General features: G+C 36.7%; 1 protein-coding gene across 3 annotated transcripts in view; it reads left to right on the forward strand.

Moving 5' to 3' along the window:
- Positions 1 to 16,019, forward strand: part of DPYD (dihydropyrimidine dehydrogenase) — a 360,787-nt gene that overhangs the window by 41,715 nt on the left and 303,053 nt on the right. For all 3 annotated transcript variants that reach the window (XM_054833661.1, XM_054833664.1, XM_054833663.1), the window contains exon 3: positions 6,781 to 6,863. In XM_054833661.1, coding sequence (XP_054689636.1) covers positions 6,781 to 6,863 — 83 coding nt within the window. The remainder of the gene's footprint in view (positions 1 to 6,780; positions 6,864 to 16,019) is intronic.

A 16,019-nucleotide genomic window follows, 5' to 3' on the forward strand; every position in this document is an offset into this window, starting at 1 on the left:
CAATATGAAGATAGTTTAAGGGGGCTTCGTGTATGGAATACAGCTATTGGCTACTGAATAACTTTAATGAATTGTAGCACTAGCATTAGAATAAATGCTATGTATGTAAGTCAATCTACCCTATAGCAGATGGGTGCTTAAGTCTGTGAGAAGATCAATGGAACCATTTAGCTTTTTGTGTTGTTTCAGTGTAGGAAGACAGGCTGTTCCAAATCAAGAGAGAAGTCTGCTAAGAATATTTAGGTTTCATTGGAATAAAGAACAGTGTTACATAAGTTCCCATCAAAAGAAGTAGATGTGCTATTCCAAATTCATTACAATTGTCTATTAGTCTGTTTTTAATAATTTTGCTTTGGCATGTATCCTGTTTAATTAGATTCTACTCTCTCTGTTGTTTCAAGATTCCATAAACTGGAGTCTTATATACCAGCTGCTAAAGCAGGAGTTACTGTCTAAATGATATTCACAATGAGTATTTGGAAGGTTTACAATTATACCCTTGCTAATAAATTGTGCTATTTTCCCCAACAGTTTTAAGTGCTAATCTTCAGAAGGCATTTTAAAATTAGCTAAAATTCTGTCAAGAGATTTACAAAAATTGTTAGCATGAAGATAATTATGTCACAGTCCTTGGACTCCATCTCTGATTGTGTGCATAAATCAGAAAATGTCAGCTGTGTTTTCCCTTAATAATTATCCTTGCAGCAATATATAACAGTTTAGATTACTATTATAATGTTGCTCTAGGTTTATAAAACACAAGTTAGTTATTTCTAAAGTTTTCTGTTGATGAAATAATTCACGTTTCCAGAATAACAAGTGATTATTGATGTTACCATTTTATATATCAATGAGAAGATCAATATGGAAATAAGCTATCTACACTTTTTATACAGTCCCCCAAAGAAGTCAGCTTTTTTATTACAACTTTCTTAAAGGAGATCACTACTACAGTACGGCCAACATTTTCAAAAGAGCTAGCTAACGTGGTCTGCCTTGTGGCATATGTGGGACTTGACTTTTTAAGGTATTTTTGGACCAAAAGTTGAGGCTTTTCTTGCTGAATCTGTACAGGACATAGGTACTTACAGTAGATTCTGTAGGTCCCCAACAGTTTTGGCAATCTGTCATTGGAGCCTACGTCATTAAAAGTAACTAATTGAAATATCAGAGGGAGCTACTACATCCTTCAGAATTTGGACCAGGTTGTCTCATTTTAAGCACTCAGAAATCTAGGTACAAATACATTTAATACGCACATTTTAAAATTTGGCTACGTAAACACTAGCAAATTAAGACACAACATATGCTGTAGGAACCTTTTTCATGGATTATAAAGGAGAAAACAGGAGAAAAATGAATTTGTTTTAGCATTAGCAGCAAAATACAGTAAATACAAACTAAACAGGTGAGAGCTGTTCCATCTTTCAGTTGCTGTGTGTTCCTTATGGTTAATACACAGAGAACATTTGACAGTAAAAATGTGCGATTTACTTTTAAGAATGTTTGGAAAAAAGTGAAGCTTTCTAAGAAAATTTCCTAAAACCATGTGGAAGCAATGAATTCCAAGAATTCGGCAATCGTACTTACCTAAAATTTCTTTCGTGGAAGAGAGGCAGTATTTTAAGTAAGGCTTTTGATTTGGCAGCGTTCAACTAGGATACGAGATCTAATCAACTTCAGTGATGCAGGCTGCCTTAGAATAGGTCTTACACTGTTGTCAGATCAAAAGATTTTGTTTTTCATCTATCTCAAATTGTGTGTAAGACATTATCTGTAATACTAATACTTTTGAAAGTCTTATGTGAAGTATTTCAGGATAGAGTTATAGTAGCAGGATATAGCTTAGTGCAATCCCACTCTCGTTTGACTTGATGGAAGATTTAAGGTTGGTTTCAATGGAAGTGTGGTCACTTATTAACACTGTATCGCAGAATGGATGAGTTTGAGTTATGGTCTTCTCAAAATTCTGACTCTTAGGCCTGTCATGGCAGAACAGAGGCAGCAATGCTTTTGATATTTCACAGAAGCATAGAATGGTTTGGGTTGGAAGGGACCTTAAAGATCATCTAGTTCCAACCCCCCTGCTGTGGGCAGGGACACCCTCCGCTGGACCAGGTTGCCCAAAGCCCCATCCAACCTGGCCTTGAACACTTCCAGGGATGGGGCATCCACAGCTTCTCTGGGCAACCTGGTCCATTGCCTCACCACCCTCAAAATAAAGAATTTCTTCCTAATATCTAATCTAAACCTACTCTCCTTCATCTTAAGGCCATTCCCCCTTGTCCTATCACTCCATGCCCTTGTAAACAGTCCCTCTCCAGCTTTCTTGTAGGCCCCTTTAGGTACTGGAAGGCTGCTCTAAGGTCTCCTTGGAGCCTTCTCTTCTCCAGGCTGAACAAGCCCAACTCTCTCAGCCTGTCTTCACAGGAGAGGTGCTCCATCCCACTGATCATCTTTGTGGCCTCCTCTGGACTTGCTCCAGCAGGTCCATGTCTGTCTTGTACTGGGGACCCCAGAGCTGAACACAGTACTCCAGGTAGGGTCTCATGTAGTAGAGGGACAGAATCACCTCCCTTGACCTACTGGTCATGCTTCTTTTGGTGCAGCCCAAGATATGGTTGGCTTTCTGGGCTGCAAGCGCATGTTGCCGGGTCATGTTGAGCTTCTCATCCACCAACACCCCCAAGTCCTTCTCCTCAGGGCTGACAAAGGAGGTCTATTGTGGTGACACCAGGTAATAGACTGCTTTTCGTTTTTGATCTACTTCTGCAAAGTTTTGCATTTGACCCAAGAGGCCAAATCAAGAATTGCTTTTCACATGACTAAGTCAAGCAAAGAGGGCTTTTCCCATCAAAGACAAAAACATATACAAGAAAGCTAAGCTGATGAATGTTTAGAGATGTGTTTTAAAAAGTACAACTTCACTTTTGCCAGAATCCTAGATTTTTATTTAAAACTAGAGTGATTCTTTATATTCTCCAGTTATGTGAGCTAACTTGTTACTACAACTGGTGTCAAAGAGTAAGAGTGTTTTGGACTTGGTAGCTGCTGAATGTCCTCAGACTATTAGAATATTATTATAAAATGTAATGATATTATTAATATTATCACTTACCATCACAGAAGGTACAGAATTATGAGCACGTAGTCCTTCCTCCCAAAGCTTGCAGTTTATTTTATTAACAAGAATAATTTACAGTAGGAAAAAAAAGTCATATTTTTGTGGTTATGGGAGGAAAAGCTTTTCAATTTGTTCATTAATCTTTCTTCTTCCTCATCTTCATACATTCATCATTCATCTTTCTCATTTCTGATTAGATGTTCCAGCTGTATGCTATGTGTGATGTCACAGGTATTTGTGGATATCCAGTCTATATCTCCCTTTTTAACTGTTATGTAGTTCAAGATCAGATCTTATATGTTAAGCCATTTATTTATATATAAGAACTCTTCCCCACTCTCTTGCTTTTTGAGGTTTCATTTTAAATGAAGTTTCATTTAAAAATCTCAAAGTATTTATGCTAGAATCCTTTAAGAAGCAATATTTAGACTTTTGTGGCCTTTTGACATGCAGTGGTAGTTTGACTTATGATGACCACGTCCCTAATCGCATCTCTGTACTTATTTTTCCTCCTGAACTTCTTAAAGGTGGTATTTAGTTTAATATCATACAGCACTATAGATCTGCCAACAGTGATGACATATAGGGTACTATATAATTATTGAATCATAGAGTTAAAACTTCTAGACTTTATCTAAACCCACAGAAAGTCACTTGGCAGTAAGCCATGAAAACCAATTTTTTTCATTGCTTGTGTTTTGATTTTTTTTTTACTTTAACTGCTGCTCAAAATGAAACACCTGGGAGTTTAATTGCTCATTATACTTAAATCTGTGAAGTATTATGGGCCAAAGCATACTGCCCTGTGGAAGACATTTATACATATTAATCTATTTGGTAACATGGATAATAGAAAGAGCTCAATTTTTGCTACTGATTTAATACTTAAGAATGTAAAGCTCACCCTGGTCATGGTCTACCGAGGTTTCATCATTTCCTAGACACATTCTTCAGAGTATTTTCATGCTCACAATTTCATTCATATTGGTAGCCTTTCTTATAAACTGCTGTCCTTTCAGATGGTCTACAAATGTAGTGTGCGAGCTGATACTCAGACCCATGAATAAGTGGCATCTATACACCTGTAGCTACACTTATATTTGGTATATCAAACACCCTGTTCCCTTTTCTCTGGGGGGATCCAACACATTGTGTTGGATGATTGCAGCTCTAACTGGAAAGCAGTGGGTATGATCAATATTTGTTCACTCTCCTGTTCAGTATGGATGCAGTAACTGATGACATAGTACTATGAGGTCATCTTCTCTCAGGAGTTTGCATCTGGCTTGGTTTTTAGTTCATTTTCTCCTAATGGTGAAGTTATTTGCTCTCCAACTGCTGTATCGTGGATGAGAGCTATTTGGTTGAAAGTAGCTGAGAAAGATACTGTCCGGAAACAATTCTCAGAAATGGTAGAAGTTCATCATCTTGCCCAATGAATCGGTACAGCATCTATTATTTGAGTTTATAAAATTTGTTCCATTTTTTTTGTTCTGGGTTATCTGTTAATTTTCACATTGTGTTTATAGTCAAGATGGAATATTTGTGTGTGTAAGGCTGCATGATCACAGCATTTTCTTTAGATATGGGCCACCGTTGTTGCCCTTCAGCTGATTAACACAGTATGGTCTATATAGACAAAGAAGCAATACCTGTTGGACTTACTCTTTTCAGCATTTTCCACATGGAGAGCATCAGTTATTTTGGCTTGTATGATATAGAGAAGATTTGGTTGTGTTTGATAAAAATCTTGTGTGCTTTGGGTTCTTTGTTGTTTCTACATGCTTTATACCACAAGGTCAAGAGAAATGAACTGTGTGATGCTCAGATTTCTGAACCTGTCCTGAGATGCTGGTGGCACAGGGTTGTTAAAACACGGGCTTTTCTCTTTCGGCGCTTGGAGCAATATTCCAAATGGTGTTTCCTTTAGCCTGTTTTCCTGGATGATGGGAGATATGACTTTGCTTGCACAGATACTTTCAGTTTAGTACTGATGATTCAGGAATTCTTTATTAATTAGTACTGTTGATTTGGATTTCTTATGTATATTTTAAATGACTGACCTACCTGTATGTGCTTGGAGCTGAAGGTCAATATATGCTGATCCAAATAATGGAATACTTCATTATAGAGCTTCCCTGTCTTTCTCAGGTAATCCCTGATTTTGCCATATAAAGGAGAGCTGATTGTAATATAAACAAAGAAATAATATCAAATTAGCCATGAGATACTACTCATACTTAAGACATGCATAACTTTTTATAAGGGAGAGAAGAGATTGCAGAAGTTCCAAATGTAGCTTTATTCATTTCTCCTGCTCAGAAATGTATTGTTAAAGCATTAAAACTTTGTATTAAAAAGCCTATAATCTTATTTAAAAATAATGATATTTTAAATGTTAATTGTACAAGCTAAAATATCTTGTTAGGTCATTTACAAATATCTAATTATTTCCTTTCCAGTAACGCTTTTGTAGCCTCAAATTGAATGTAATTATAAAAATAAAGAATCAATGCACAAAAGAAATAACAATAGGTAACTTTTATTGTATATGTTACAGCTATGTTTAAGAGGTGGACTTGAAAATTAATTCAGCTATTAAAAACTGTGAAAGCAATATGACCAAATAATAGTGCCCATATTTTCTCTAAAGCTACCGCATAAAGACCCTGACAAGCTTGCCTTCAAGGTTGCTAGCAATAGTAACTGTTAGGCTTGCAATTTGTGTTTCTTTTACACCCATATGGCAGAATTATGCCTCCCAGAGGTAAGTCTTGGTATTGGAGCAAGATGCTGCAGAGAACAGGGGTAACCTTAGAGCCTCCTATATTGACAAAGCCTCAAGAGAATATAAAAATCCTATGGGTGATGCAGATGATCAGAGCATTCTTGTTTACTGGTATTTCGCACTCACTTTGCCCAGATACAAATTTCAGTGCTCCCCAGCATCTGCTGAATCAATTTTACTGCCTTTATGGGAGCAGAAGAAAAGGATCAGCACTCTGGAGTAATGGAACCAGCCACACATTTGATAATAATTAACAGAATAGAGAGGAGTTTTATTTCTTTTCTTGTTACAAAATTGTTGGCTTCATATTACTTTTAGAGATAACGGTGAGCTCTAATCCGGAAAAAACATTAAGTGGTTGAGGTGTCTATAAACAATTAATCTTTTCAGTTTCTGTTATGTTTTAAAAATTAAATTAAATATGAATTAAATATGATTGGCTGTTCCAACAACACTGCCTGTTTCATTGGGGCAGAATTTATAACTTCTATTATAAATCTAAAATGCACATTTAGGTTTCTCTTCTTGTCTGTGTGTGTATAGTAGCTTTATAGCCTCGCATTCTGATAAAGGAAATTTTTTTCTTTTTTTTCTTTTTTTTCCCAAAGAAGAAAAAAGTAAAAGTTCTATACATTTCATTATGGAACATTTATAAGATGATTTCCATGACAGCCATATAATAAGATTCATGTTTACTTTGTTTCTGAGTTCTCAATGTCTTTTTAATGACTCCTGTGTAATTAAAACAGAATGCATAATTTGAGGTTACATAATATAAATCAGTTTTGTTTGCACGATGTTGAATAATGTTAATACATGTACCATATACTGTTTAAGAGCCTTACATGGATTTGTCCATTTGTTGCAGAACTGTGAGAAACTAGAAAATAATTTTGATGACATCAAGCACACGACTCTTAGTGAGCGAGGAGCACTTCGAGAAGCAATGAGGTAAGTCTGGGTCACCATAGCAACAGTCACAGATGTGGTAAAGAAAGAGTCATTCTTCATTATTGGGGGAACAAATGAGTTCATTGCCACCATTCAGCTCTATTCTCTAAGGTATTAATTTGTCAGTGGAGAGGCTTCCCTTGAGGCTGTACTTTGGATTTGAAGCTGCATAAATGTTAAGCCTGACTGCACAGTAAAAAACGTAAATGTTTAATTTGTTATTTAAAATGCTTAAGGGGTGCCTTGCTTTATATTTATACTAAACTGTGAGTGAATGAAAATATTGTTCATCTAAATTCTGTAAGTGTTAAAGCAATTGTACAATGCTGTTTGAACAAACCTGTGTTTGCTTTTAAATTGGATTTGATTTTTATGTATGTAATTACTATGTACTCTGATTTTTATCACCAGATTTACAAGATTTTGGTTTTGCTTATGGAACATTAAAATCTGTCTGGTCCTTCATATATTGTAGAAATGTATATTTTGCTTAATATCCTCATATCATTGTACTTAATGCTTATTAGAGGAGGTTAAAATTAGTCAGTACATGAATCTTCTGTCACCCTTACTTGCACTGTAGAGTATCTAGTACAGGACTCCAAAGAAACTTGCCAGCTATAGTACTGGGAAAAGGGAATGATTACTATGCTGAATGGTGGCAGAATCAAAGACAGATTTTCACTGCATAATCAAGAAGATGTTAATTATAGTATTATCTGTGGATCAGAAAATTATAGTAACCTGTACTTTCAAAGGTTTTGAAAGTCGGATCATAAAATGTAATGATGCAAACATAGTGCTTCATTTCACTTGCCCGATATCAGAGTAACTTCTTAGACTTGCATTAGTGTAGTAGAAAGTTAAAACAACAACAAAAAATACTGAGAATCTTCCTGAAAAACTAATTACACCCATTTGTTTTGATTGTGTTCATAATCTCTTTAAAGTTATGGTTGTGTGTGAATGACTTTATTTGCATGACTCTGATGTTGTGTTCATGATACTCTTGTTTCATGTGCACTGCTATGAATAAGTGTTTGTAAGGGTATTCTGACTTGAAATGCAACTTGCTTCTTTTGAACCCTTTCTTATTACCCCAAAATTATGTTCTTTCCTTTCTGAATATTTCAACTACTACTGTTGAAAATAGCTGTAAAAATAATGGCATTCACCTTTCTAATTGCAATTTCTTGCTTTTTGCTTGTTTTGCTTCATAAATTTAGGGTTTTCTCCCTATGTGGTCAGTCACCTGGGATACATAGATCTTTTGTGTAGTGCTGATAAATGAAAAGTGATTTAAAATAAAGATTTGGGGAACTTTTGGCTTATGAAGCTACTTTTAGTATATCCAACAAATTGGATTTCAAGTTGCTGCTCTCCTGTAACAACATTCCGTGGGTAGGTTTGTGGCGTTTTGCAATACATGAATCAGCAGAGTTAATATTTTAAAAACTTGGGAGCTGACAGCTCTTTGGTGATAAACATTCACTAGCAAAGGGAGCTTTGGCATTTCAAAGGTCATGTTTCTGTTACAAGGACTGTGTAGAAGATTCTGATGATTCTATGCCATGCATACAATAAAAAGCACTTTACTATCTCATAAATTTGTATCCTGGCTATTCCTGCTAGTGTACAAGCTGTTCTGAGAAATAGTTATCGATTGTGAAGTGTGACAGATATTGTGCAGTGCTGGAATTCTCTTAATTGCAGTCAGTATTATCTGGTTGATTTTTTTCTTAGTTGTTTTTATGGAGGTAAAGAAAATATCTGACTTACTAAATTAAGACTGTAGTATACTTTTATAACATACTTGAGTAACACATAAAAGGTGCAAAATGTTAATTTAGAGAGGTATATGCATGTATTTTTCTAAATGTGTCTAAAAGACACTTGTTATTTTAGGCTGTACAGTTCTTTCAACTGCTACATAGTCACCCCATGTCCTTGGTGGCTGCATTTCTCTATTTGGATCCCAAGATTATCTGTAGCATATGTAATTCAAATGGTACATTTTGACTGGCTAAAGTTCACTTTGCTTTCCCATAACTATGGTGGACCAGGTGTGGGGACACAGAGATTTGCTGGCCTCAGTATTGTGAGGTACCTGCCTCCTTTTGGTAAGGGAAGCATGTGGAGAGGGTTGCACATTGCACAAAGGCACTAAAATCATGTGGGCATGAAAACAACAACAACAAAATGCTAGTTGGATAGCTGAGTGGATATATGTGGATCTCAGATGAGCCTTAAGTTGAGTGAGCAGTCTGTCCAAATACTCTCTGATTTCCCAAAGTGGTACTACTGGTCTGTCAGATGAGAGATAACAATGAACATTTTCCCCCAGTTCTCCTGTTTGGAAAGAGACCTTCCATTTTAACTTTCTCTTTGAGAAAAATGGTCAATTTAATATGGGTTTCAGTACATTTCTAGTCTATGAATATCACTGTGCTCTGCATAAACAAACACTAATATCCAAGAAGGGTCTTGTTCTTTTTCCAGCTCTTCACAAACTGAATGGTATTCAAATTAAGGATTACATGAAAATCATCTTTCTTGTTTATGTATATAGATATATGCAAAATAAACTTTCTGAAGGGTTTCAAAATGATCATAAAGCATATGAACTTTCTCTAGTTCTACTTTGCATATTATTTTAGACCTTGAACGAGATAATGAGCTGATAGTAGTTTGCCATTACTCAGTGTATAAAGAGTGGTATTGTAAGAATTTGGTGTACTTATGATTGCACGTAAAGTCATAAAGCATTCAATTCAGTTAATGTTTTGCTTATTTTGTTAATGTACTCCAAATGGTTTATTTATTATTACATTTTAATGCAACTGCAAAGCTTAAGTAAACAATAAAAACACATTAGTTTTTTTGAATTGGGGTTTATAAATGGACAGACTATCACTTTACATACCTTGAATGTGTGTACAATAATTTAATTGGATATTTTATGTAGTAACTTGGCAGAAAAATAGCATAGATATATACCTATAATGTCAAGATGCATAAGGAAGATTGTTAAGCTTTTGTTAAACAGGGCTCAATTTGTTCTTAATGTATAATCATTGTTAGAAATCTGGATCCTGATCCTCAGTAAAGCTTCATCTAGAAATTTAAAGGAGCTTTTAGACTGATTTGGCTGCTTTGAGGAGATAATTATTTGAGGATGAGGAAAAGGCAGAGCTAACTGTATGCTGACCCTGGTAGTCTTTTCATAGGTTGCAAAACGAGAATGTGGACTGCTGCAGTAACTGTTCCCCTGGGAAATAGGGTAAAGTAACCTTGAGGACTCTTAAAAACAAAAAAAACCCCACAATGAATCGTTCCCCCAAATATAAAGTAACTTTTAATAGAAGTGCAGAAGGAATCCAAACCCCATTATTAATACCAGTTTAGAAGAAGATAAGGTTTAGGGAGTTAGAGGTGAAGGAAAAAAGCAACAGACATCAGCTGGCAGGAAGGGAATTTTTTTTTTCCACTGAATCCATTCACTCACTTTGTGTACAGGCATCCGTTGTTGCTATCGAGAGAGAATCACAGACTTGCTGAAGTTGGGAGGGACCATTGGAGATGATCTAGACCAGCAGTGTCCAAGCTCTTTTGATTGTGCACCAGCAAAATGTTTTTGAGCAATATGTGTATGTTTATTTCTTTACAAATTATATAGATGTACCACTGTACTAATGTGTTATGTGCATTATAAAACACACACAAGAATAAAAAATTAAAAAGGATGAGATAAAGATGAAATAAACACTACTGATTACTGATCTAGCCCAGCTTACCTCCTCAGAGCAGGGTCAATTACAGCAGGTTGCTCGGGGCTGTGTCCAGCCAGGTTTTGTATATCCCTAAGGATGGAGACCTCACAGACTCTGAGCAAACATCCTCACAATAAACAACAAAACCCAAACAAAAAACCCTAACAGCCCCCCCCCCCCCCCCCCATTTTTTTTTTGGTGGGGGCAAGGTTTTGTTGTGTTTTGGGTTTTTTTTACTGGAATTCCTTGTGTTTCAACTGTGCCTGTTGTTCCTTGCCCTTTCATTGAGCACCTCTAAGAGTCTGGCTCTGTTGTATTTATTCCCTCCCATCAGGTATTTATATATATTGATAAGATCCCCCTGAGCCTTCTCTGCTCGAGGCTAAACGTTCCCAGCTCTCTCAGCCTCTCCTCATCTGAGAGATGCTCCAGTCCCTTCATCACCTCAGTGGCCCTTTGCTGGACTTGCTTCGGTATGTCCATGTCTCTCTTGCTCTGGGGAGCCCAGCACAGGACACAGAACTCCAGGTGTGTCTCACCAGTGCTGGGCAGTGGAGAAGGATCTCCCCTGTCGACCTGATGGTGATGCTTTACCTAACGCAGCCCAGGATGCAGCTGGCCTTTGCTGCAAGGACTGGCTCATGTTCAGCTTGTCCTTCAGGAACCTCAGGGCCTTTTCTGCAAAGCTGCTTTCCAACTAGTTGGCCACAGCCTGTATTCGTGCCTGGGCTTGTTCCTTCCTAGGGGTAGGACTTCACTGGGGTTTTTTTGTGTTTGGATTTGGTTTTTTTTAAACTTCATGAGGTTTCTGTAGGCCCATTCCTCCAACCTGTTGAGGTCCCTCTGAATGGCAGCCCAAACCTTTGGAGTTTTAACCACTCCAGTAGATGATAGATTGCTTTTTAACCCTGTACTAGTAATATGCTTTAGGCCATGTCTAGTGTAGATTTCATGAACTGGTGTCAGATAAATGAAGCCATAGTGTTTAACATCACCTGAATCTGGCGTTGCAATTGTTTACTTATCGGCTGAGTTGGTAAGCCACCATGGTAGCTTATGGCAGTGAGCAATCAAATAGTAAGCCTGGTGAAATCTTAAATACATGAATGGGTCCTACTTGTAGGTGAATATGTGTACCGTCTGTCCTGTGAACATTGACTGAGTTAGTATGCGTGAAAGCTTTGCAAGTGAAAATTAAAGCTGAGTATGTTTGTATAGACTTCTTGTTAAGAAAAGGAAGATTTAAACATAATTCTTCGTACTTTGAAGTGGGAAAGGAGAGAGAAAGTTTGCTTGTCTGTTTAGATCAGTATAAAAAGATACCAAAGTTCACTTGGAATATTGCATTCACATATTTGCATATGGTTTTGGATAATGTGAACATGGGAGTGAGGCTTCAACTGTGATTTCCAGTTTAATAGAAACAGTTTCTGTTAATGATGATATTCACTGTTGTCTTGACAACTGTATAAACTGGGGTTAGTAATAATCAAGCTTCTTTTAATATCGTCTAGACTCTCAGATGTATTTGACAAACAGTTTCTGTGGCTGGGCAAAACTCAAGAAAATTGCACTGTAAGGAGTTCCATGATTTCACAAGTGTTCATTAGTCTGCAGGGTAAACTCTATATGGAGCTGTAGAGTTAGAGAAATGCAGGCATGAAATATAAGGAAAATGAGAATAATGAAAAATGTCGTGTTAAAAGTATGCCTGCTTTCCTGTGTTGTTCTTAAGCTGTTCTGAGAGATGGGACCAATCTCAGGTAAGTAGAAAGGGAAGGTGAATGAGGAGGAGTAAAGATAATTGCTTCTGGGTTCCTGATCCAGGTCTCAGAGATCATCTGTTCAAAGAAATCCTTCATGTTCTGGGGAGGTGGAAGCCTTCGGAGTGAATTCCAGTGATCCGAAGTAGCCACTAGCCTTGTGATTAGTGTGCTTATTTGGGACTGAGGGAGTAAGTTCAAATTTCTCTTCCACCTTCTTCTATCTTTACATTTCTCTCCAGTGCAATCATTTGAATGCTGCTTGGGGCATATTTTTAGGGGAGAAACAAGCAATTGCTTTGTATGTATTTAACAAAAATGTGCTGCTTCCAAAGTGCAACAACACTAGGCCTTCTTGGGTGACCAGCGCATGTTCCTCTGATGTATCTCACCACCAACCAAACAACCCCCCCGCCCCCACCCCAGAGGACATACTAATTAGGTAAACCACTTTGATATATAGGCTTATTCGTTTAGACCTTTATTTAGACTACATTTGGCTTAGGGATATTCCTTAAAAAAAAAAAAAAAAAAACAACCCAAACTGCAGAGATGTTCTCAGACTGAAAATGAAACAACCCAAAGAATTGTAGAATTTAGAGAATGGATCATGGTCCCCTTAGAATTTCTTTTCTAGATATGTATTTTGACAATTTTATAAATTCTCCATATTATTAATAGCACATGGAAATAAGCAGATGTTGCAGAATGCTAGTGTTGCTAGTTGCATTTGGTGTTGTGTGGGAACACACTCAGAATATTAGAAGCACTTGAGCACTTTTAGTAGTACTTCCATAGCAAAGAGCTACGTGGCTAATAGAAATGAATTTAATTTTGCTTTGAGTGCCATTTTGAAATCAGAACTTCACTATCATCCTTAATGTACGTTACGGATCATACAGATTGTCAACATCGCTTGCATTGACCGAACGTTGGCCATATATCTTCACAGTGCAAGACAGCCCTGTATGAGGATAGCTACAACTGAACAAGGTGTTTAGTGGCATTAACAAGGTTCTGTGTTCATGCAATTTTACTTTACTCTTTGTTGGGTAATTAACTCCTGAGTCACCCACTAGCCACCCTCTGGGGGCCTGGCAGTGCCTGGCATGCATGGCTAGGATCTCGCCACAATGGAATTATTTCTGTCTACAGGCAGATACTGTGCAGAGCTGTAACAAGCAGAGTGTATAGGAACCTGTGACATTAACGTAATTACTTTTGTGATAGTTATTAGAACTTGCATTGTCTTTCTGTATCATTTACATGGAGAATTAAAGCACTTCATATTTCATTTTGCAATTAAAAAAAGGTTCTAATATATCGCAAGTCCATTGTTTCAAGTCACAGGTATAACTCACACCGAAGATCTTGTGGAACTAGTGATAATGTTTATCTTCTGTGCTTTAGAATGTAATTGCATTGTTTTATGTATTTTTAAAGTATAAATCAAGAAAACTATAAAGTGTCTTGTTTTGAGCTTGATTGTGAGATAGGCTGTTCTATTGAATATCAACTTCATAATACTTTGGCCAGAAATTTTGATACTGAATTACATTTCCAATTTATTTCAGCTGTTTTGCACGTGCATTGTTCAAAATATTTTATATAATTTCTCATTTTTAATTTGAATTGTAATTTATTTTTGATCTAGGGACGTATACAGAGGATAGGTTTGTTTCTTTAGATATTACAGGGGAGGCGATCAAGATAAGTTAGATCATTTTCCTTTAAATTCCTTTCCTTTAGTCACCTAGCTAGCATAAGCTAACAACTGCAACTTTGACCTAAAGTTGTGCATTGATGATGTTCGTGATTGGCAGATGTAAAAGGATTTTGAATTTTTTTGCAATTCTGATTGGTAATGTAGGTTCACAGTTACTTTACATTAGAGGACTGAATTATACTTTGTAGTGTATATAAACAGTAGATGGATCTAGAACAAAAGCATTGTTAGCCAAATAGCAAAATAACAAATAATATTCATGGTTTTGGAAACCTGCATTACAATTACTACTTTTGTTGATATACTGAAGTGTGCTTTAGGCAAGATCTTACATGAATGTTTTGGTAAAATCTTGCATGTTTTTCATACTCTTTCTTGTATGTATTACAGTGATTGAATGATGCTTCAGGTCTCTTCTGTGTATGGTGAACACATTGTTGTTGTATTCATGTGCACCGTTCCCAGAAAATACTTCAGAGGGGAGAAAAGAAAACAAAATCCACTTTTCTGTCACTTCAAGGGAGGGGAGCCTATTTCTGGTTTTGAACCATTTAGTTTTACGATTTAAAGAAAAGAATTGGATAACAGTCAAAATTTTGCTTTTTAGCAAGCTGCAGGAGATGTTGTCTGATGTTGGTGGTGAAAGAGATTTTGAAAACCACTCTGGCAGATGGCTTACCACAAAGACTCCAAAGATGGCATGCAGTGGGTGCAGCGTCGTACCTTTCAGTGACTAATAGCCACTCATCTGCAAACTGTTAGAAATTTGTGCTACAGAATCTTGAGTTCACTGTTTGGGTTCCCCCTTTGTTACTGTTTAAAATGCAAGGTTTTAAAATATTTCTGAAATTTGTGCTTTGCTACCATTAACAATCAGGAAAAAATGCTCTGGATTGCTAGAGATGATATATACAATATGGACTACCTTAGTTTCAGTAGCCTATACACTTTGAAAAAGGTTTTGATTTGTTAAATAAAGATAAAAAAAAAAAAAATTCAGAGATGAGTGAAGGGAAGAAATTTGCTGGTGGTCTTGCCAGGAGCCATGCCTTTCTGTAGATTACTGATATTTGATTTTACATTCCAGGGCTTTGGATGGTTTAGATTAGAAGGTGGTTTATACCATTTTAGACCATAACAAAAGTCTGTGATGTACACAGAAGCTGGGCATTACAGCTTTGGCTGTCTGTTTCAGTTCAAGCTGTTGAAACTCATGCTGTTTTATTTGTAAATCGTGAATTTAATCTCCATTGTAGCCAGCCTATTGAGAGTACCACATTCCACATGTATTCGGGAGACCCCATTTCCTACAGAAACTTCTATTTTGTGTACAGTCAGAAACTAGTCTGTCTTTACTACTTTAAATATATCTGCTCCTGTTTCTTTTCAGACGTTTACTGTAGTTCTCAAAAGCCTCAAAAAGTGTAATCTTTCTTCCCTCCTTTGTGCTGTCCTTTGAAGTCAATGAGCTTTGTATTGCCATGAGCATCTCTGAGTACATTCTCCGTGGAGTTTGGGATACAAAGCAAAGCTAGGGGATTGAGGACAAAATATAGTCTTCATTCAAAACCGCTTTATTAGGTAGCGTGTGTCTTTGCATTATCTTTTCTTATTATGGTGTCTTTGATTATAATGAATTGTAGTTGCTACGCTTACTTTTTTGCTACTTCTCAAGATTCCTAACGATATTATACTGCCTGTTGTGGCTCTGGATGTCAGAGCAAACATCCGTTTTCCTAGAAATGTTTTGTATATTGGGGTGAGGGTGTTTCAGAGATTAAACTCTGGGTTCAACTGTGCCCCAAGATATTTAACTTCCATCAGAATTAATCTGCCCTTCCCCTGTAGACTTCTGAATTTAAATCCTGTTTATTTACTTGAGGTTGTTTGGGAGAGC

This window comes from Grus americana, chromosome 8 (genome assembly GCF_028858705.1).
Source record: "Grus americana isolate bGruAme1 chromosome 8, bGruAme1.mat, whole genome shotgun sequence".
NCBI classification, from domain to species: Eukaryota; Metazoa; Chordata; class Aves; order Gruiformes; family Gruidae; genus Grus; species Grus americana.